Raw genomic sequence first — 21,957 nt, 5'->3', positions numbered from 1 at the left:
CTTTTACAGTAAACAGACCACAGACCACAGTTCGGACTGAGATGTGCGAGATATATTTTCCTGTTAAAGGCTGTCTTGATGTGGACATCATGCTGTAACGCAACAGTTAGCTTGAGAAGATATGAAGAGTAACTACATGTTTGGTCTCAAGATGAAACTTAAGTTTCAACCAAGAAAATCTGATCTTCAAATGGTAATTTTCAGGCCACAACAGAAAGATACTAAAACTCAACCAGCAATATTTTGTGTTTTGTACACTATTTTTTTTAAATTTTTTATCAAGACTGGACAAGATTTAAAAATATTTGCTCAGATATGCAGATTTTTTTGTCAAATTTTGCAGTTTTGTGTTTAACCGACAGTGTCATCTGCATACATGCTGACATTATCTGGGAATAACTAGAAAAACATCAACAAAAAGTGTAAAAACAACTGGTCTTGTGGGACCCCTAGAGGCCAAGAGAGAGAATAAAAGACAGTTTTGTGAATTGGTTGGAGATGTTGTTCGATTTTTATCAATTACACTTGTAAAATTAATGGTAGGAATTATGTTGTTTGAATTTGTATTTGTATTTGAATTATGTTGTTTGGAAATACCTGAAACTGTCAATAATTTTAGTTTCTATTTTCATGTTGGTAATTATTGTGAAGCGAAAAGAAACTTAAAGTCTATATGCTCCAATGCCTTTCTTTTGACATCATAGCTGTTGATCAATTCAATTGGGTTCAAAAATGCTTTATTCATCCCAAAGGGGAAATTAAATTGATGTTTAGTAGAAAGTAATAGAGTGAAAACAGTTCGGTGTCAAATTTGGTGGAACTCAAAAACAAAGCAGCCATAGTCCTGTAGTTGCACTTCTGTTTCTGTTGCTTTGACAGAGAATTGGTGGTTTATGTTGTCACCACCAACATACACTGTCAACCCAGTGTCTGTTCACTGGGTTGACAGCCCAACACAGTGAACATACAATAAAACCTTTCCTTGTTGCTTGGACATCATGATCTCTGTGGAAATATTTAAGCTGCATGTTTTGCTACTTATTCCAACGTCTCTCTCATTTTTGGACAGTGAAGGTAACGTAAAGATATATTTGACATTTTAATGTAAATGAAATATAAACTAGTCAAGAGTTTGGACATTCATTGATTTTTCTTCATTTTCTAACAACTGTCAGAGATTTTGCAGAGTCATTGATGGCAGCTTTGCTCATTCATGTTGGTCTCTTATTAAGCTTCTTGAGTGAATCACCTGATATGGTCTAAAATGAAATTATACCTTGTCGAGACTTGTTTTTGAATTCCCTGTCCCCTTAATTTGTTTCCGGTGGAAGTTGTGTTTGTGTTCAGAGGTGTAGTTGGTATTTTTTTGGATCCTCAAATCAATGTGTATTTCATATTTCTTATTACAAAGTCCCATATTTGTTTCTTAATGGTCTAAGTGTTTGCAGTCAGGAAAATACAGGTAAAATAATTGAGGAAAAATAAACAAAGTGTAAGTGTAAACTGCTGACTTTCTTTATTCTGGCATTTACCAAATAAAATGTTCTTTAATCCTCAAATATTTAACAATGGCTGTGTTTCACATAGCCATTGTGTTTTTTATAGTGTCTCACATATAAAAAACAAGACTCTGTTTCTTGTTCATTGTTCTTAACTTCTTGCAGAAACTCTTGTAAAAACAATCTGGAAAGAATCTGAATTCACTCCAATCTGCACCAACGAAACATCAAATATCATCATATTGATTGTGTGTAGGATTAGAACAGAGAGGAACAATGGAGAGCAGTGCAGTCTGCTATATATGGACGGAGGTGACTTTGTTCATGAGTGTGACTCCAGGTTCTCACTGAAAACCAGGAATCAAACTGTGTTTCTGCACCTGACCAGTTTAACAGCAGCTGATAGTGGGAACTATTCCTGTGAGTGTTCTAATCTTGATGGAACATATTTTCTTCATCTCAACATCACAGTTAATGGTGAGCACATTTTATATTCCTTCTGTCAAACTTACAGTAACTATTTATTCTCTAACAATGTTTGTTTCATTTCCAATAGACTCATTTCCTAATAATAATCTATCAGATGTAGTTTGGAGCCAGTCTGTAGGAGTGACTCTTCCTTCTGCTTTGACTGCTGCAGCTTTATTAGTTTTCATAGTTTCAGTTATTCTGGGATTTATTTACAGAAAACGTCTACATTGGTGAGAAACTAATTCAATATTCATAGTTTCTTCATTTACCTAAATTCAAGCTTTATAGCTGAAGCTACAGATTTAAAATTTCACTTACGGTCTTTAACTGTGTCTTCAATATGATCATTCTATTATCTTATATCTAAACTATTGTTTCTTTGAACATGTTTGCCTAAACTCTGCCTCCAGATGTTATTTTAAACTTTCACCCTAATCTGGAGTTTATTTCATATTTAAAGCTCCTGTTTAAGATCTGAAACATCCGGATCGTCTGTACAAGAACAAGCTGCTGCTGTAGTGAGTAAATCCTTATTTTATAAGTTACTATTTTCAGACTGTCACAAAGCAGACTAGAAAATACAGGAAGAACATGTTTTCTTTTTATTCTGTAAAAAAATCTGTCTCAGAACTTTACCTCTAACTTTTTTTTTGTAGACCATTTTAGATATTACATCCATTCATCCAGTGATGGTTTTCAAAATGAGCCATGCAGACAGACACCCAGTACCACAAAGTAACATTACAAACACTAGATGGCACAATGCTTACTTTAACAAAATACTTAAATAGTGAGTGTATTAACATAAACAATACAGAAACTTCCCTTCTGTCTCCTGACCAGCTGCAGATCATTTCCTGTCAACATTATATGCAACTGGAGGAAGTTTCTGATTCATTCTGGTTCAATAAACAGATTGTTTCAGCTCCAGTAAAGGAGCAGTGACATAAATCCGAATATATATATTGCATGTACTTTACAAAATGATCACAAGATGGCGCTGTTGCGCTTAGAGAGAATCTATAGGAACCAAACTATGCAAACAAACACTGACCTACTCTGCATTTAAACTGTGAGAAACAACAGTTCAAAGAAAAATAAATTAATAAGAACTGAATGATTTAACGTGTTACTGTTAAATCCTGTCTTTTATTAAACAAATTCTTCAAACCTCTTTTCCCAGCAGAGACATCAAATGATGTTTCACTGGATTTAGGTTGTTTGCGTGAAGATTTTTACTCTAAATGTTTTTTGTCTTTTATTGTTTAGGATGAAGACAACTCAGATGAACTTTACTCAAGTCTCCAACAACAAACCAGAGACATTTACCAAACTGTCTCCTTTGGTCACCATCAGTATAAAACTGAAACAAATGTCACTGACCGGCTGGGAAACATGGAAATGAACAGAAATTGTAACATTTATGAAAACATTTTGAACTAAAAATCTGTCTTGATAAATACAACTGAATTTCCTCGTTATGTTGTACAGTAATAGACCAACATGCAGATTGTTGAAGGTCAGTGTTCTCCCCTTACACTGATAACCTGCTTGCTTATTACCAGACTGACAAAATATTGTGGTATTATATTAAATCACAACCTTTCTGTTTGTTTATATGTTGAACTTTTTTTTTTTTTGCCATTTAACATTTTTTATTTCTGCTTGATTATGTTTTTATATCATGTTTCTAACATATCTGACATTTTTCATATGTTCCCTTGTTTCTCCTGTAAAGAGCTCTAAATGTTTACAAATGAATAAATGAATCTACTTCACCTCTGAAAATGATGGACACTATTTCAACTATATAACACAATGATTCACAATAGGATCTGATTTCTGTGTTCCTACATGGAAGGATATAATTTTATATTTCTTGATGGAAGATTAAAATAAAAACATCCTTGTAATGTCAGTCGCTGACGTGAAATTTTATTTATTTTTATTGCTACTTAAAAGCGATACCACAATGCACGTCTCTTTAATGTTTGTTTAGTTTTGTTGTCTATATAATTTGATTCTGGCTGTCGCTGAGCAAAAACCTTAATATCCTGTTATCAAGATGTTAAGAATTTACTGTCATACTGGCAGTAATTGAAGTAGTAAATAATCAGTGGTTCTAATGCATTTGTATCCATGCATCTTTGAAGTGAGATCAGTCTCTTGGATGTTTGTTGCATTTTTCTGTCTGGTTGTGAACATGTTTGTGTCAAAGTGTTGCATAAAGAAGCAACGAGGGACCTAAAGCTGTAGCATGACCTTTCTTCTTTTTACAGCCCACATTCAAGATTATAAAAGTGTGAAGACCACAAAGCAAACAGCACATTTAGATCTTCTAACCCCATATTGTTGCACAAAACAAGCAGGAAGTCCTGCCTAACATCACAACATGCTGTTTAATCTAACATGTTAGAGTACAGAAAAATACAATAATAGTTAATACCAATAGTAGTTGATTGTTATGCATTTAAGCAAACTAACATTACAAACTGTAATTTCATTGTGCAGAGATGATTCCTGTTTGTTTGGTCTGTTGTTTCAAAGACAAGCCGTCATGCAGGCGCATTTCTTTAAAAAAAAAAAAAAGAGAAGAAAGTCGCATCCTCTTGTACCGTTTTGAGAGATGAGAATTTGTGGTTTGTGTAGCCCGAAAGATTTAGAGGACGGTTCAGGCGGCTTTGGTTCAGTACAGCAGCAGATTCTGCTGAAATAATCTGATGGATGCAGTGAGATTCAGCATTTTACTGCTTCTGCCATGTTTTGGCTGCCATCTGGACTCTGAAGGTAAAAAATCACATTTTATTTTCAATTAATTTTGAGTTTTGTTTCTTAAATCAATCAGAGGGTATTTCTCTTTAATTGTACTTTGATCTGATTTACTTTGTATTTCACTGTTTCATAAATCAGACTGTTTCTCATTTGTTGTTCTTAACTTCTTGCAGAGACTCTTGTAAAAACAATCGGGAAAGAATCTGAATTCACTCCAATCTGCACCAACGAAACATCAAATATCATCATATTGATTGTGTGTAGAATCAGAACAGAGAGGAACAATGGAGAGCAGTGCAGTCTGCTATATATGGACGGAGGTGACTTTGTTCATGAGTGTGACTCCAGGTTTTCACTGAAAACCAGGAATCAAACTGTGTTTCTGCACCTGACCAGTTTAACAGCAGCTGATAGTGGGAACTATTCCTGTGAGTGTTCAAATCTTGATGGAACATATTTTCTTCATCTCAGCATCACAGTTAATGGTGAGCACATTTTATATTCCTTCTATCAAACTTATACCAACTATATATTCTCTAACAATGTTTGCTTTATTTTAAATAGACTCAAATCCCGATGAGAATCTATCAGATGAAGTTTGGAGCCAGTCTGTAGGAGTGACTCTTCCTTCTGCTTTGACTGCTGCAGCTTTATTAGTTTTCATAGTTTCAGTTATTCTGGGATTTATTTACAGAAGACATCAACATCGGTGAGAAACTAATTCAATATTTCTTCTTTTATTTACACTTAGGTTTCTCAACATAAGCAATATTTTTAAAAAAAGAAAGAAATGTATTTCTTCTGTAAAATAAATAAATAAATAAATAAATCAGGCCACCGTTGCACGGTTTTATTTCTCAACAGAGAGCAACCGGAGTCATGCATTCATCATCTAGAAGAGGTAATTTACATTTAAACAAAGGATGTATTTATTTATTTACACATGCAGACGTCTCAGCTTATTCTGCAACATGTTTTGTTCTGCAGGACTTGACTGAAATTGAGCCGTACATCTCCTACACTCAGAAGAAAAATTCACTTTATTCAACAGGCATATTGCACAGCTGTCAAATTAATTCTGACTATTCAAATATTGTCTAATGAATGGATAAATTTACCATCACAGTTCTTGGGTGTTTGGATGTTTTTCTTTTGTATTTCTGATCATTTCCTTCTGATTTATTTATGTTGAATGGGTCTTGCTGTATTCGGTTTATTTCCCAGTGTTTATTAATGTTGTTGTCATATAAGTTCCTTTGTGCTTAGTTTCTTATTGTGTTAGTTTTTTTGTTCATTTGGATTCATTCCTCTGAGATCTTTTTCACTTGGCTTGTTGCTTTTCTGAGTTTTAGTTCATCTTTCTGGACTCTCCCTCTGTTTCTCTGCCTTCTGTCTCTTCCTCAGCTGTCATTTGCCACCCTCGCTTCCTTATAAAGGCATGTTCATATAATATATAATATATAATATATGTATGTACATCCTTTAACATGTTTCCAGAAATTTTTACATGTCGTTTCTTCATAAATGTCCAAAAACAACCAAGCAAACACAAAGAAAAGTTTCTATTTTTGGTCATTTCTAAAGAAAAAAATCTCCAAGATGCTCAACACATTGCCATTCACTAAAGCTGATGATGGATTGTGTAAAAATAGGTTGGAATAAACATTTGACGCTGCTCATTTTTATTTAGTGTAGAAAAACACACTGAAAACATTTTAGCTGATCGATGCCTCATGAATTTAGAAAAAGAAGTTAAGAGTCAGGCTTGGTTAGACCATGATCAGCCTCAACCACCTTTAAACCACATTTAGACATCAGTTGACATCTTTATGTTTTTTATGGGACATCTTTTCATCTTTCACTTTTTAACTGCGTTGATCAAGAACTACAAGAACTAGAACACGGTGTCTCTTCTCTGCCATTTCAAAAAGGTTTCTTTTTGTTTTGTTACATAAATGTTATAGTTACTTGACAAAAGCTCCACATTGAAACATCTTTACATTTTTTTCTTTAAAGTTGTTGAAACACTCAGTAAATCAAATTTCAGAAAACTATTAATCTTTTGAAAAATAATCTGTTCTCATTATATTTCCTGAATTGGTGTTTTGTTTCTGTGTCTCGCCTTTATGTGTCCCAACGGAATCATCATAGTCATATTTCAGCCTGGATACTTTTATTCTAGTATTTAATAATGCAGTAAAGAAAAAATACATTCATTTACAAATATCTATTTATAACATAAAGATGGAAAATAAAAATACTCTTATTGCACTGCAAAAAACGTGTCAGCGCGAGTTTATTTTAATCTACAGGACTTGTGACCTGCAGCATGATGGTTTTTCTCTTAGCAGTTCACATTCAAGATTATAAATATGTGAAGACCACAAAGCAAACATGACATTTAGATCTTCAGTTTTGCTAACCACCTATTTTGCAGAAAACAAGGCAGGAAGTTCCATCTGCCATGACAACATGTCGTCATGCCACTAGCTCTGTTGTGATCTAAGAGGCGACGGTACATTAAAATACATTTCTTTAATGGCTAATATAAGTAATAGCTTGAATTTTAAGCAAACCTTTGACCTAACATGACATTCAAACTGTAATGCTGAGATGTGCAGAGATAATTCTGGTTTGTGTTCTGTTGTTTCAAAGTGAAGCCGTCATACAGACGCATTTCCCTTCCAGAAAAAGTGTCACATCCTCTTGAACCACTTTGAGAGATGAGAATTTGTGGCTTGAGTCGCCCAATAAAAGTTCAGAGGACAGTTGAGTCGACCTCAGTTCAGAGCAGCAGCAGATGTTGCATCGATAAGCTGCTCAGATGGATGCAGTGAGAGTCGGCCTTTTACTGCTACTGCCATGTGTTGCATGCTTTATAAACGGCGAAGGTAATGTTGAGGTTGAACTTTCTTTAAAAAGTATTTTGAGTTGATTTTCACAGGAAACTTTCCTTTTCTGTTAAGTTTTAATGATTTTAATGATTATTCTTTATATAAATCCATTATTACAGCAGTCAGACTATCTCATATATTGTTCTTTCCTGCTTGCAGAAACTCTTGTGAAAACAATCTGGAAAGAATCTGATTTCACTCCAATCTGCACCAACAAAACATCAAATATCATCACATTGATTGTGTGCAAGATCAGAACGGAGAATAACAACAAAGAGGGATGCAGTTTGCGGTACAAGGACGGAAGTGACTTTGTTCATGAGTGTGACTCCAGGTTCTCACTAAAAACCAGGAATCAAACTGTGTTTCTGCACCTGACCAGTTTAACAGCAGCTGATAGTGGGAACTATTCCTGTGAGTGTTCAAATCTTGATGGAACATTTATTTTCCATCTCAACATCACAGTTAATGGTGAGCACATTTTATATTCCTTCTATCAAACTTACAGTAACTATTTATTCTCTAACAATGTTTGTTTTATTTCCAGTAGACTCATTTCCTAATAATAATCTATCAGATGAAGTTTGGAGCCAGTCTGTAGGAGTGACTCTTCCTTCTGCTTTGACTGCTGCAGCTTTATTAGTTTTCATAGTTTCAGTTATTCTGGGGTTTATTTACAGAAAACGTCTACATTGGTGAGAAACTAATTCAATATTCCTGGTTTACTCTTTTACCTAAATACAAGCTTCACGGTTAAAACTGCTGATTTAAAATTTCACTTGTGGTCTTTATTTGCATCTTGAACATAATTTTTCCATTATCTTGAATCTAAATTGTTTTTTTTAATACATTTGCCCGAACTCTACCTCCAGATGATTATAATAAACTTTTACACTAATCTGAGGTTCCTCTCGTATTAAAGCTCTTGTTTAAGATCTGAAACACCTGGATCACCTGTGCATAGATCTGCTGCAGCCATAGTGAGTAAATATATTTATTTTTATGTTGTCATTGTCACAGAACCCTTTTTTCTTTGCCATTTGTTATAAAGAAGACTAGAAAACACACGTAGAACATGTTTCTATCTTATGAATTTTGCCGACCACTTTAGAGATTATAAAGCCTCCAGCTAGTTTTTAAGTGGTTGTTTTCTGGGCAGTTGCAGAAAATAACCACAAGATGACACTGTTGAGCGCCCCGGACGTCTAGCTGCAGTAACCAAACTGAGTCACTGAAGCAATCATAATATTCACACAAACTCTCATCTTCTTGATACCAAAACTGTGAGAAGAAACTGTTGCAGTTTAAACATGCAAATAAAAGGAATTTAATCAGTTGCTGCCTTTTAATAAACAGATTTCACAGTTCTTGAAATTGTTCTTTACTGTTTATTTTATTGTTTAGGATGAAGAAAACACAGATGAACTGTACACAGGTCTCCAGCAGCCAACAGCAGACATCTACCAAACTGTTTCTTCAGGTCACCATCAGCAAGAAACTAAAACAAACTCGACTAACAACATCGAAACCGATGACCTGGAAAATCTGGAGAGGAACAGGATTTATAAAATCTATGAAAATTTTTGAACCAATAATCTGTTGAGATGAATAAAGTCTGATTGGTTGAATTTTCTTTCTATGTTTAACTGAGCAAAACTAATTATGACGCTATTTCAGTTCTTTGGTGATCGACTGCTACGTTGGTTTGTGTGGACAGAATCTGCTAACTGAAGGATGACAGCTGAAGCTCTTCACCTGATTTTCACCCAGTAACAAGTCCCTTTTTTAAATGTATATTAAAGAACGAGCTGACCTTTGAACTCGTCTCTTCATCAATTTTGTGTTTGTTACCTTCACATTTTTAGTAACTGGTGGTTTTATTGACCACAATATTTCTGGCAGGATTTGTGGCTCACTGGAAAAAGTAACTGCAACAAACTTCAGTGTGAGGTTAAGAATCTGTTAACTACTTACATTAAGTGAGATCAGTCTCTTGCAGCTGCTGATGCATTTTTCTGTCTAGTTGCAAACATGTTTGTGTGAAAGTGTTGCACTAAGAAACGAAAAGGGACCAAACCTACATCAACCTGTACCAGGACGCTTTCTTCTCTTACTGCTCACAGTCCAGCCTCAAAATATGTGAAGACAACAAAGCAAACATGACATTTAGATTTTATCTAGTCTTATTAAGCCCCTACAGTTACAGGAAACGAGGCAGGAAGTCCTGCCTACCAGAACGTGCATGGTTAGGTTTGCATCTAGATGTGTCATTGTCTGATATAAGGGGCTACAGTAAAGAAAAGTACCTTTTTCTGCTGGGTAATATAAATAAGAGTTGATTGTTTTGGTTTTAAGCAAACCTTTGACCCAACAGGACTATTAAACAGAGATGCAAATATACCTGCAGTTTGTGTGCTCTGTTGTTTCAGAGAGCAGCGGTGAAAGTAAGAGCGTTTCCTTTTCGGAAAAAGTGTCACGTCCTCGTGAAGCACTTTGAAGGGCGAAAATTTGTGGTTTGAGTCGCCCAAAATGTACAGAGAGTTCAGACGGCTTCAGTTCAGTGCAGCAGCAAACGTTGCAGTCGCAGAATAATTAGATGGATGCAATGAGAATCACCTTTTTACTGCTGCTGCCGTGTTTCGTGTGGCTTTTGGACGGCAAAGGTAGCGTTGAAGTCGTCTTGTACTATGAAATTTCAGTTTCTGTTCATTTTATTTCCATCTACTGCATTTTTTGTCAATCGACTATTACAGCATTGAAACTATTTCTCATCAATTGAACTTTACTGTTTGTAGTGACTCTTGTGAAATCGATTGGGAAAGAATCTGATTTCACTCCAATCTGCACCAACAAAACATCAAATATCATCATGTTGATCATTTGTAAGATCAGAACGGAGAGAAGCGGTGGAGAGCAGTGCAGTCTGCGGTATAAGAACGGAGGTGACTTTGTTCATGAGTGTGACTCCAGGTTCTCACTGAAAACCAGGAATCAAACTGTGTTTCTGCACCTGACCAGTTTAACAGCAGCTGATAGTGGGAACTATTCCTGTGAGTGTTCTAATCTTGATGGAACGCATTTTCTCCAACTCAGAATCACAGTTAATGGTGAGCACACCTTTCCATTGCTTGTGTCAAACTTTTAGGTGCTATATATTCTCTAACGATGTTTGTTTTACTTCCAAAAGACTCAAATCCCGATGAGAATTCATCAGATGAAGCTGTGAGCCAATCTGGAGTGATTCTTCTTTCTGCTGCAGTTCTCCTAGTTATCAAAGTCTCAGTCATTCTGGTATTTATTCACAGAAGACGTCCACATCGGTGAGAAACTGATTCAATAAAGTTTCTGATTTTACTTAGATTTTGGGTTTCCAACTAAAATAGTTGATTTTTAATGTCATTTTTCTGCTTCTTCAACACAATTGTTCCATTATCTTAAGTAAAAACAAACTTTTCTTTGAATGTTTGTCTCAACTTTACATTTTGATGATTATACTTTGACACTAATCCTGAATTCTTGCACTTGTTTAAGATCCAAAACATCTGGATCATCTGTACATGGATCAGCTGCCTCTATAGTGAGTAAATATAATTTACTATTTTATAATTTACACCTTTTCTTGCCAAATGGCATAAAAAGGACTAGTAAACACAAGAACAGGCATTCTTTTTTATCCTCTATTTTCTGTTCTACTTTGCAGACCATTTTAGAAATTACAAGCTTGTAGCTTCCAACTGGCTGGAATGAAAAACAAACATTCATTTGTGTTCCCGTCTTCCATTTATCTTTCCATCCATCCAGTTGTGGCTTTTGATTTGAGTCATATGTTTGGTTGCCCAGGGCGACATCAGAAAGATCTGAGAGACAGAAAAATATATTATCTCAGTCTGTTGCAACATGAAGTACTTTCCTTCTGCTGTTCTGCTTTCATAACAGAGAGTTTGTTTCATCTGATTGCTGCTGAAAACTTTTTGTTATCAGTGTTTTCAAAATCAGATTTTTACAGGAATGATTTCTGTCTCTTAAACAATGAGGTAAAGCCCAGATGAACAGTTGAATTTGCAGATCATGTACATAGCAATGGGAAGTTGACATTGTGTAGTTTGATAATAGATCCAAGTGGCAACGGACAAGGAGAAAATCAGAGGGGCCAAAATAGAACCCTGTGTCACACCACTCAGAACAGGAGCTGTAGATGTTTAAAGAAATAAGACCAGATATTATTATTGTGATGTTTAGGAAATCTAAATAATTTTGGTTATTCTAATAGACCTAAAATAAGACATTTGACCTGACTTAATTTCAGACGGTGAGAAAAAGAAGGTGTACGTGTTTTTCACACACACTTCTGGTTTCATCTGTATATAAAACGTATTGAATAAATAAGAGTTTGACATGGCTGTTGAATCCTCAGAAATAAATAAAGTCTGTGTATCTGGTTCAATAAATAGACTGTTTTAGCTGCAAGGACAGAATGATGAACTAAATTCATCTACATAACAAAAGTATTCATGTACTATAGAAAATAACCACAAGATGGCACTGTTGCACTAATGCAGAGAACCATAGATACAGGAAAAACGCTTAAAATATACATACAAACATTAATGCTCGTTGTGTTGAAACTGTGACAAGAAACTGTTGCAAATGTGAATTAGAGAAAATAAATAAATGAATAAATAAATAAATAAATAAATAAATAAATAAATAAATAAACAAACAAACAAACAAACAAACAAACAAATAAATAAATAAATAAATAAATAAATAAATAAATAAATAAATAAATAGAATGTTCTTGTCAATTTCTGCTTTCTAGTAATTAGATTTACCAGTTCTTGAGAGATTTTCACTAAGGAGTGACGTAGATTGATGTCTGTCTTGATTAAGGGCATTTTGCTTCAAAATTGTTTTTAATGTTTTTTTATTATTATTATTGTTTAGGATGACGATAACTTGAATGAGCTGTACGTGAATCTCCAGCGGCCGTCCAGAGACCTCTATCAAACCGTCTCCTCAGGTCACGATCAGCATGAAGTTCACACAAACTCGGCCAAGAACAATGTAACCGGTGACCTGGAAAATCTGGAAAGGAACAGGAATATTTATGAGAACTAATAATCTATCAGGATAAATACAGTTTGATTTACATCAGGCTGAATTTTTTTATGTTTTACTGTATTAATTAAGCTAAGATGATGTATGTAAATTTACCTCTGGTAACAGAATCTGTTACATTCTCACATCTTTATCAACTGTGTTATGAACAGAAGGTACTATTTCTACTTTTGCAAAGCTGTTAAAACACTATTAATACATTTTCTGCATGGGTCAGGACGTATGTACATATAAAATGTACTTATTATTTATGTATTGGTGTATTATGGTTTTCATTTGTCTTGCTTGTATTAAGGAAGAATAATTTAAAAATTAACTTTGGACAAAACGTTTGGCTCTCTCTTCCTTAAACTCCCGGGTCCTCTCAGCGGGCGGCGTGCTGGCACAAGGAAACAACAACACTGCGCTTTGACGTCACAGATCACAGAGTTTAATCCCATACAAAGCAACGCATGAATCAATCAACAAAGCTGCAGAGGTACAGAGATATGCATTGTTTACCTTATACAAACAAAGACAGACACAGACAAAGACAAACAAAAAACAAAACAAAGACGCGTCTTTGGAGAGAGCCGATGGAAAAAAGCAAAATAGTGGCAGCTCTCTGAATTTTTAGTGCTGTGCACAAAGTCTTATACTAAAGGTGTGTCCTTGTTTTCTAATATATTCACTTAAGGCGTTCCTCTAGTTGACCAACTGGAAGCTACCTTGGACACTCAGAGAAACTTAGGAACTCCCCCTAATTTACGGCAAAGATCAAAGGGCCATCTGGTCTCTGGTAAAACAAAAGAGCGAACAGCTGCGCCCCGACCCCCTGTGGTTCCACGGCCATCCCGGGCACAGAAAAACCTGAGATAAGACTTCACACCATCCCAGATGCTGGCCTCCGGCAGGCCTCCGATCTGCTGTGAACAGAACAGGCCTCTCTCCCCCAAGCTCAATTTATTGCCCTGCAGGAAATGCTAATTTTATGGCCTCGTGTGGTCTGGCCGCACAGCGGGGAGCCCCTGTTTGTCTGAATGCCTGCTCATCTGGCCCAATCCCGAATGCTCAACACAAACCTGTTCAAAATAAAGAAATTTGTTCAAAATAAGAGTGTTGAATATACCTTTTACACATGCCGTAAGATTAACTGTATTAAGCACTAAAAATAATCATTTTTCCTCAACACTTGAAAATGTATGGTTTATATGACATCACTGATATGTAGTGGTGTCCAAACGTTTTTGTCATGATGGCCAAAATCATGCGAGTGAAAAGGACTCGCAGCCAAAAATAAATTTTAAGAAAATGCACAAGAATTCCTTTATTTTCTGTCTTACTTTTGTCTTTTAATGAAATATTAAGGTAGTCTATTTTTGTTGTTGTTGTTAAATGGGACTCTATAAATCTTTGACATCTACACTTAGCAACAAGAAGGCGTCAGCAATTGCTGTATTTATCCACAGCAAAACAATGGTGTAGAGTGGCAGGAACAAGAGAATTTAGAAAATGTAGAAAATATTATAAATCTATATAAATCTTTTAGCAGTGCCGCCATCTTCTTGAATTGTGGCTAAAGGCTGAACAAAATCCTTCAGAGGGGCGCTAACAGCCCTTAGCCTTCACTTTCAGCCTATGTTCCGCTAAAGTTAAACTGCGGTTTAGCTCTTTAGCTTCCTGATCACCAGATATAGTCAGGAACTGTTTTCTCTTTTAAAACAGGACTAAAAAATGACTAAATTACAACAGAAGAGTCAAAGAAACTTAGAGGAAGCAGTTAAGCTAATTGAGGTTAAGCTGACTTATCAACAGGTCAGTTTACCCAGAATCCTCACACCACCAGATTATTTGAAAAGTCAACTTGTTGCCATCATGTTCTCTGACTGAGGTGACAGAACCTGTTTAGCTGTCATGTGGTTCACCAATATTTGCAAAGATTGGTTTTGGATTCCTTGTGAGTTAAACGTTTCTGACTTTACAACTCAAGGAAGCAAAACTGAAAACACAAATGATGGACCGACCTTGCAGAATGACACAGATCATCAAGTAAACCTGCAGCCTTCACAAAGAATGTCAAATGTAATCACTGTAGAATGATGCTAACCTAGAAAGACACATTTTGTTGTAGCTCATTGATGCCACACAAAAATAGGCCAACAAAAAAGTTGAAAGTCATATTTGGTTAGACCGTGACCAGCCATAACCACGTTTGGAAATAAGTTGACATCTTTGTGGGGACATCTTTTCATGTTCCCTTTGATGACCGCATTGTTTAGACACAATCCAAAGTTGTCTTTTCAAAGTCGTTTAATTACATTATACTTTCTTGAAAAGGCACCACATTATGAATGCCTTTCAAGTGTTTTTCTTTCAGTTGATAAAACCCCAAATTCATCAAACATTTCAGAAACTTGTCTTCTTTTAGTCAAATTGTCCCAAATTGTGGAGCTCTGTCCTCTATCGAACATATTTGCTGAGTTGCTGCTTTTGTTTTCATGTCTTGGCTTCTTGTTGCCCAACTTGATTGTCTATCTTGACTTTTCTCTGGCGTACCTTTTCTTTGGTGTAAAGAAGAAAAAAAACATGCGTTTAGAAGTATCTCTTTCTCCATAAACAGAGAAAATAGAAAACGAATAGTAAACATTTCAGTATGAAGTTATTGTACTCTTTCAGGCTTCTGTATGTATTAACTGGTGATTCCAATAGATGTGCTGCAGCTTCTGAAGGATATTTGTTTAGTTTTTGGTTGTGTTAAGAAGCAGTGATGGGCCCAATCTACATCGACCTGCAGCAGGGCGATGTCTTCTCTCGAAAACTCACATTCAAGACTGGAGAGGATTAAAGCCAAACAAAAATATGCTCTTTTGACGCTTTACGTTTACCCTGCAGTTCTACAAATGGACCTCTAGACTAGAATGGCTTGAGTTAGTCCACTTTGACATATACCTATTTCGGCTTCGATAGTCCAACTGGCCTGAAGGATTTTCTCTAGCAGGTGCTTTTGTTCAGTAAATAGGGCCATTACCTTATCAGTACCCTGGTAATGGCCTCAACGCATCTCACAGTTGCACAATTGTTCCTTAGACTTCGACTTCGACTGACTTTGTTGTCATTTTCAACAGTATAAAATATGAATATAAATTTAAATATAAAATATAAAGTGCAGGACTGACAGTAAAATAGAAGTTATTTAGCTCTGTACATGTGCAAGGTATAAAGTGGAGACCAGTTTTTGAGTGCAGTCCAGTTAAGAGTTCAGCAGTCTGATGGCAAGTAGGAAAAAGCTGTTTCGGAACCAGGTGGACCTGCACCGGATGCTGCAGAACCTCTTTCCAGAGGGCAGCAGGGAGAACAGTCCATGGTGGGGGTGTGAGGGGTCACTGATGATGTTTCAGCCTCAGGACACGCATCCTGCATCGATGGTTGACCTGACACTTCGCCCTTTTGCCTGAGCTGGGTGTGGAAGGTTGTTGCCGAAGCAGTTTCTCCTTGTGTGCCTTCTTCTCACTCACATGAGAGTTACCGAACTCTTTTGCAAGCTCAACCAGGAAGTCCACCCGTCTCTCCTGCACCCCAATGCATGCCTGATAAAGCACATGTGCATTCAGTGCTGCCATGTCAATCATGTTTGCCAGGTTTGCTGACCAGCTGTCACATAGTGATGGAACCTTGGTCACCCCCCGCAAGATAATGACTGAAATAAATGCCATTAGTTCTTGTGAACTAAATAGGTGAAGCAGTCACCTATTTATCCTCCACAGCACAAAAGGCTGCATGCAAATTTGCATGTGCAAAGTCTCCCAGATTTCTTTTGCTTACACTTTTTGCATGATTTTTTTGAGGTGGATCAACACAATTAATTTGGTTAGTTTATTTCTAAACTGTCATGTTATACCCTCTTAGCTTTATTTCAAAGAGAAACATTACTAATTTCTTTTAGAAAAACCTTTGCATATTTTTTGAAACAGATTCTATGTTTTGCAAACTCTATGTACATTTGGCAAAATGACCTGGATAATGCAGCACAACATCATGGATCAGCTGCAAAAGGTCACATCTCTCCAAAAACACTTCATGTATGCTTCAAAACTAGACTGAAGAGCACTACCTACAGGAGACCTGATCTCCTGCAGGTATCATAGATACCCACCCCCAACATGGACTATTCACATTCCTACCTTCTGGCCTGACGGTCAACGACCACATTTACAATTGAAGAAGGGATGCTAATTTGAGCCATCAGACTCGTCAGGGTGGACTCCGGCCTATTGGCCCTGTTGAGCCGATATGGGAAGGACTCGAAAACCGAGCCATCCCAGTGCTAGAGGATATTAGGTCGTGTTGAAGATGAAGTAGCTGCGCCGTAAACAAGGTTTCCAGGATATTTTAGTCTGACATTCAAGACTGGTAAAGCGTGAAGACCACAAAACAAACATGACATTTAGATTTTACCAACCCTGAATTGTTGCAGAAAACAAGGCAGGAAGTCCCATCTGTCATGACAACATGCCGTCCTGCCGCTAGCTTTATTCTGACTTAAGATGGTGCAGAAAATAAATGTTCTAATTGCTAATAACCATAATAGTTCATTGTTTTGGTTTTAAGCAAACCTTTGACCTAACATGATATTCAAACTGTAATGCTGAGATGTGCAGAGATAATTCTGGTTTGTGTTCTGTTGTTTCAAAGTGAAGCCGTCATACAGACGCATTTCCCTTCCAGAAAAAGTGTCACATCCTCTTGAACCACTTTGAGAGATGAGAATTTGTGGCTTGAGTCGCCCAATAAAAGTTCAGAGGACAGTTTAGTCGACCTCAGTTCAGAGCAGCAGCAGATGTTGCATCGATAAGCTGCTCAGATGGATGCAGTGAGAGTCGGCCTTTTACTGCTACTGCCATGTGTTGTGTGCTTTTTGGATGCTGAAGGTAATGTACAAAGTCTAATTTTCTTTCAATTGAATCTTGAATTGTTTTTCACTATAAACTTTCAGAACTGGTGAACTGGTGTTCTATAAGGTTTCTGTTAACCTTAATTTCATCTGCTCTATTATTTTAAAATTCCACTCTTACAGCAATCAGACTATTTTTCATTCATTGTTCTTAACTTCTTGCAGAAACTCTTGTGAAAACAATCTGGAAAGAATCTGATTTCACTCCAATCTGCACCAACGAAACATCAAATATCATCACATTGATTGTGTGTAGGATCAGAACAGAGAATAACGGCAAAGAGGGATGCAGTTTGCGGTACAAGGACGGAGGTGACTTTGTTCATGAGTGTGACTCCAGGTTCTCACTAAAAACCAGGAATCAAACTGTGTTTCTGCACCTGACCAGTTTAACAGCAGCTGATAGTGGGAACTATTCCTGTCAGTGTTCTAATCAAGATGGAACATTTATTTTCCATCTCAACATCACAGTAAATGGTGAGCCACTTCTATATTCCTTCTATCAAACTTACAGTAACTATTTATTCTCAAACAATGTTTGCTTTATTTCCAATAGACTCATTTCCTAATAATAATAATAATAACTCTGATGAAGTTTGGAGCCAGTCTGTAGGAGTGACTCTTCCTTCTGCTTTGACTGCTGCAGTTCTCTTAATTTTCATAGTTTCAGTTATTCTGGGATTTATTCACAGAAGACATCAACATCGGTGAGAACCTAATTCAATATTCATAATTTCTTTTTTCTTTTTTTACTCAGATTCATGTTCACATCATCAGCAATATCTTTATAAAGAAAGAATTGTTGCTTTGTCTGTAGTTAAGAATAAATCCGGCTGCTGTCTCATTGCTGCCGTTTCTGTCTTCACTTGAGTTATTGTAGCGCTGAGAGACTGAGCTCTACTTTCATTTCCTGTCTTATATAAGTCACTGTAATAATAATCCGATTATTTACAACTGTTGTATTTCCCAACAGAGGGCAACCAGAATCATGCAGACATAATCTAGAGGAGGTAATTTACATAAAAATCAATGGATGCATTTGATTTTATTTACACATGCAGATTTTAAGCATGTCTTAAACTTCTACAACGTGTTTTGTTCTGCAGGACTTGACTGAAATTGAGCCGTACAGCTCCTACACTCAGAAGGAAAATTCGCTTTATTCAACAGGCATATTGCACAGCTGTCAAATTAATTCTGACTATTCAAATATTTTCACTTGAACAGACAACTTTGCCTTCACTGCCCTTGGCTGTCGTTTAATTTGTGTTTATGGTAATTTCCTTGTGGTTTATTTATGTTCAATACATCTTGCCATACTCAGTAAATTTCCTTGTATTCATTAATGTTTGAATGTTGTTGCCATATAAGCTAATTCCTTTGTGTTTCGTTTTTTGTTGTGTTCTGTTATTTGTGCAATTGGATTTAGTTCTCTGAGATCACTGTTGATCTTTTCCACTTGATTTGTAGTTTATCTCAGTTGTAGTTTCTGTTCCCGGACTTCCTCTCTCAGTTTCTCTGTTTTCTGCTTGCCTCAGCTGTACAACAACAACTTTGATTGGTTCATCTGGTTCATCTGTCATTTTCCACTGCCGCAGTATAAAAGCTCGCTGGTTCTCACTGCTGGACTCTTCAGTTACACTTCTCTTTCTCGTCCATCAGTTCCTTTCTCTTTTATAGGGATCTGTAATTTTATTTCATTTTTTTCCCACCATTAAAAACTCTCAACTCAGCAACTAGAACATTTTGTTCAACTTAATGTTAGATGATGGCAAAAATCTTTTTTATTGTGTTCTTTAATAAAGCAGAAGTAAATATCTGTTTTAACTACATTGAGTTTTATGATGAGTGAACTACTGTCTGATGTCCACCAGGTGGCTCTCTTGCCTTATTTCAAGTTTTTAATTCGTCCACTGGAATGGACATGATATTTTTCTCGGATTAAACCAATAAAAGGAAATGAAGGAATTTGTTATTTCCATGTTACAGACTGGTTTCTTATTGAACAAAAACAATGAAGTTTAGACTCTTGATACTAATAAGTTTCAGGCATCAGACATGTGTGTATGAAGCGAGAGACGGGGAGGAGTAAACATCTGTTTTCCATCAAAAATATACATTTATGTTCATAGCATTTTAAAAAAATTACTCTCAGTATAATTTTAAGTATTTCCAGTCATATTATTTGAAGGTATTTCGATTTTTTTTTTCTATCATGAAATCGCAGGATTTTTGAAAAGGTTTAGTGTTTTACACACAACCTCTGATTATCGGCAGGTGCAAATCCACACACTGATGATGAACAGTAGCATATGTTCTCCAGCTTATAAATAAGCATCTATAAATTTATCTATAAATCTATAAATTTATTAATAATCTCTCAAAGATTTTAGAATGTAGTTGCGGGCCACTACCACCGGATGGCAGTAGACGGATAAAGCTCAGGCGCAAACAACATCTGAAATAAAAATATTGGTCAATCATAACAATATAACATTTTAAAAACATGGATTTTTTTAATCATATTATTTCATATTATTTCTAAAAAAATGTTGTTAGATTTTTTTATTGCCGTGATCTCAACAAGCTGACGTGTATCCTTAATAATTATATTTTTTATTTTTCTGTACCCTGATGCTCCTTCAAAATAAAAACACCGGAAATAGGTAATATTGTTGTTTGACAACGGAAGTTAAGATTCAAGTACATCTAGCAGTGTTATTATTAATTAAATAGCACCACTTGCTTTGTTTTCTGTCTGAATAACATTTCAACTTGTTTCTTTTGACTCAAAAGTTAGTTAACGTGCCTCATGGAGTCGGTTTCTAGCCGTTTTTGTAGACACATGCACATTTGTGGCCTGCTGGAGGTCATTTTGCAGGGGCTCAGGCGGGGCTCCTCCTGCTCCTCCTGCTCCTGCTGCTCCTCCTGCTCCTCCTGCTCCTCCTGCTCCTCCTGCTCCTGCTGCTCCTCCTGCTCCTGCTGCTCCTCCTGCTCCTTCTTGCACAAAGGCGGAGGTAGCGGTCCTGCTGCTGGGTTGTTGCCCTCCTACGGCCTCCTCCACGTCTCCTGGTGTACTGGCCTGTCTCCTGGTAGCGCCTCCAGCCTCCAGATTCTATTTGCACCACAGCATGTGGAATTGATTGTCAATCAGTGTTGCTTCGTAAGCGGACAGTTTCTTCACTCGATGGTGTGAGAAGTCATTTAACCAAGTGGTTACAGTACCAGTTTCTACATGTTTGCATCAACAGATCTTCTTTGAGTTGAAATTTTATGACTATATATATATATATATATATAGATATCTATCTCTATCTCTCTCTCTCTCTCTCTCTCTCTCTCTCTCTCTCTCTATATATATATATATATATATATATATATATATATATATATATAGATATAATATATTATATTATATATATATTATATATATAGTCATAAAATTATATATGAAAAACGTTTAGAAATATTACAAAACCAACCTCATTTTACATACAGACATTTTATAATCCCACTGGTGCAAATAGCCGTCTCTTTGACTATGAAAATTTGAGGAAGATGTTCTGACACAAAATGATCAACCTCTCATTGTGTGTCAAGCCCTAGTCTGATATATTGGGCCAAAAAGTGATAAAAAAAAAAAAAAACATAAATAAAATAAAGTCCAATTTCCTGTTTTAACATATTTGGGTTTTTTTGACTGAACTCTCATTAAAATTAAAAAATGTTTATAATTTTAACTTTTTCTACAAATGCCAGTCAGCAGTGTGCTCCCTTTATTTAGCAAATGTAGAATAAAGACATTGGCAGCACCAAACTAGGCTTCTGCTTAGCGCAGTTACGCCAGCAGGGGGCACCCGAGGGTACTTACAGTCTAAGACAAAACACCTGCCTCAAAGCTATAAAGAGGTCACTTAAAATTGTTATCTAAGAGGTGGTTGGTTGAGGAAGGGCGAGGAGAGGAGGGTGTGGAGTGGCTGGAGAACGCGTTTTTTTTTTTTTTTGAAAGTGAAAGCGATTAAACGTTATCTGGCGAGTAATAAGTTGAAGTTAAAGGTGGTTTTTGGCATAATCCTGAGACCCAGAAAAAAAAAAGTTTTTGAATTTTTTTTTTTTCACTACATGACTCTTTGGAGTGAAAAAACATCACTACAATTGAGAAAGCTTCAAAACATGTTTTTATTTATTTTTTACAGTATGTCCTTTGGAGAGGACATCGGGACTCTATTGTGGCAAATATGAACACATTTCGAGGCCCAGGATGTCCTCTCTA

The 21,957-nt window shown here is 36.2% G+C and overlaps 1 protein-coding gene and 2 long non-coding RNA genes across 8 annotated transcripts; all 3 read left to right on the top strand.

Moving 5' to 3' along the window:
• Positions 1 to 4,651: 4,651 nt before the first annotated feature.
• Positions 4,652 to 6,783, top strand: LOC111607672. The gene is made up of 5 exons (XR_002752410.1): positions 4,652 to 4,757; positions 4,916 to 5,227; positions 5,307 to 5,451; positions 5,607 to 5,643; positions 5,730 to 6,783. It is a non-coding gene; the product is annotated as an uncharacterized LOC111607672 (long non-coding RNA).
• Positions 6,784 to 7,511: 728 nt separating this feature from the next.
• Positions 7,512 to 13,119, top strand: LOC111607554. 5 transcript variants are annotated; one of them, XR_002752337.1, is made up of 7 exons: positions 7,512 to 7,633; positions 7,796 to 8,331; positions 8,559 to 10,299; positions 10,432 to 10,743; positions 10,824 to 10,956; positions 11,168 to 11,213; positions 12,581 to 13,114. XR_002752337.1 is itself a non-coding variant. In XM_023329243.1 (6 exons), the coding sequence occupies exons 2-6, from the start codon at positions 10,233 to 10,235 to the stop codon at positions 12,752 to 12,754; spliced, it is 732 nt and encodes a 243-aa protein (XP_023185011.1). In that variant the 5' UTR covers positions 7,512 to 7,633; positions 7,796 to 10,232; the 3' UTR covers positions 12,755 to 13,119. The 5 variants fall into 5 exon arrangements, 3 of the variants coding, with proteins under 3 accessions (XP_023185011.1, XP_023185010.1, XP_023185009.1); XR_002752336.1 differs by having other exon boundaries at positions 7,796 to 8,616; positions 9,041 to 10,299; positions 12,581 to 13,097; XM_023329243.1 differs by having other exon boundaries at positions 7,796 to 10,299; positions 12,581 to 13,119.
• A 4,419-nt stretch (positions 13,120 to 17,538) lies between these two features.
• LOC111607657 lies at positions 17,539 to 19,642 on the top strand. Of its 2 annotated transcripts, XR_002752404.1 has the most exons (5): positions 17,539 to 17,661; positions 17,850 to 18,161; positions 18,241 to 18,391; positions 18,658 to 18,694; positions 18,791 to 19,642. It is a non-coding gene; the product is annotated as an uncharacterized LOC111607657 (long non-coding RNA). The 2 variants fall into 2 exon arrangements; XR_002752405.1 differs by having other exon boundaries at positions 17,850 to 18,391.
• The last annotated feature ends 2,315 nt before the right edge of the window (positions 19,643 to 21,957 follow it).

This window comes from Xiphophorus maculatus, chromosome 24 (assembly GCF_002775205.1).
Source record: "Xiphophorus maculatus strain JP 163 A chromosome 24, X_maculatus-5.0-male, whole genome shotgun sequence".
Taxonomy (NCBI): Eukaryota; Metazoa; Chordata; class Actinopteri; order Cyprinodontiformes; family Poeciliidae; genus Xiphophorus; species Xiphophorus maculatus.
The sequence above is the reverse complement of the archived record's forward strand: the minus strand, read 5'-3'. Positions and strand labels throughout refer to the sequence as shown.

Coding starts and splice junctions, on each gene's coding strand:
- LOC111607554 (XM_023329241.1), top strand. CDS start 7,567: ATGGATGCAGTGAGAGTCGGCCTTTTACTGCTACTGCCATGTGTTGCA. Junction 8,108..8,183: donor TCTCAACATCACAGTTAATG/GTGAGCACATTT, acceptor TTTTATTTCCAG/TAGACTCATTTCCTAATAAT. Junction 8,617..9,040: donor ATAGATCTGCTGCAGCCATA/GTGAGTAAATAT, acceptor TTTATTGTTTAG/GATGAAGAAAACACAGATGA.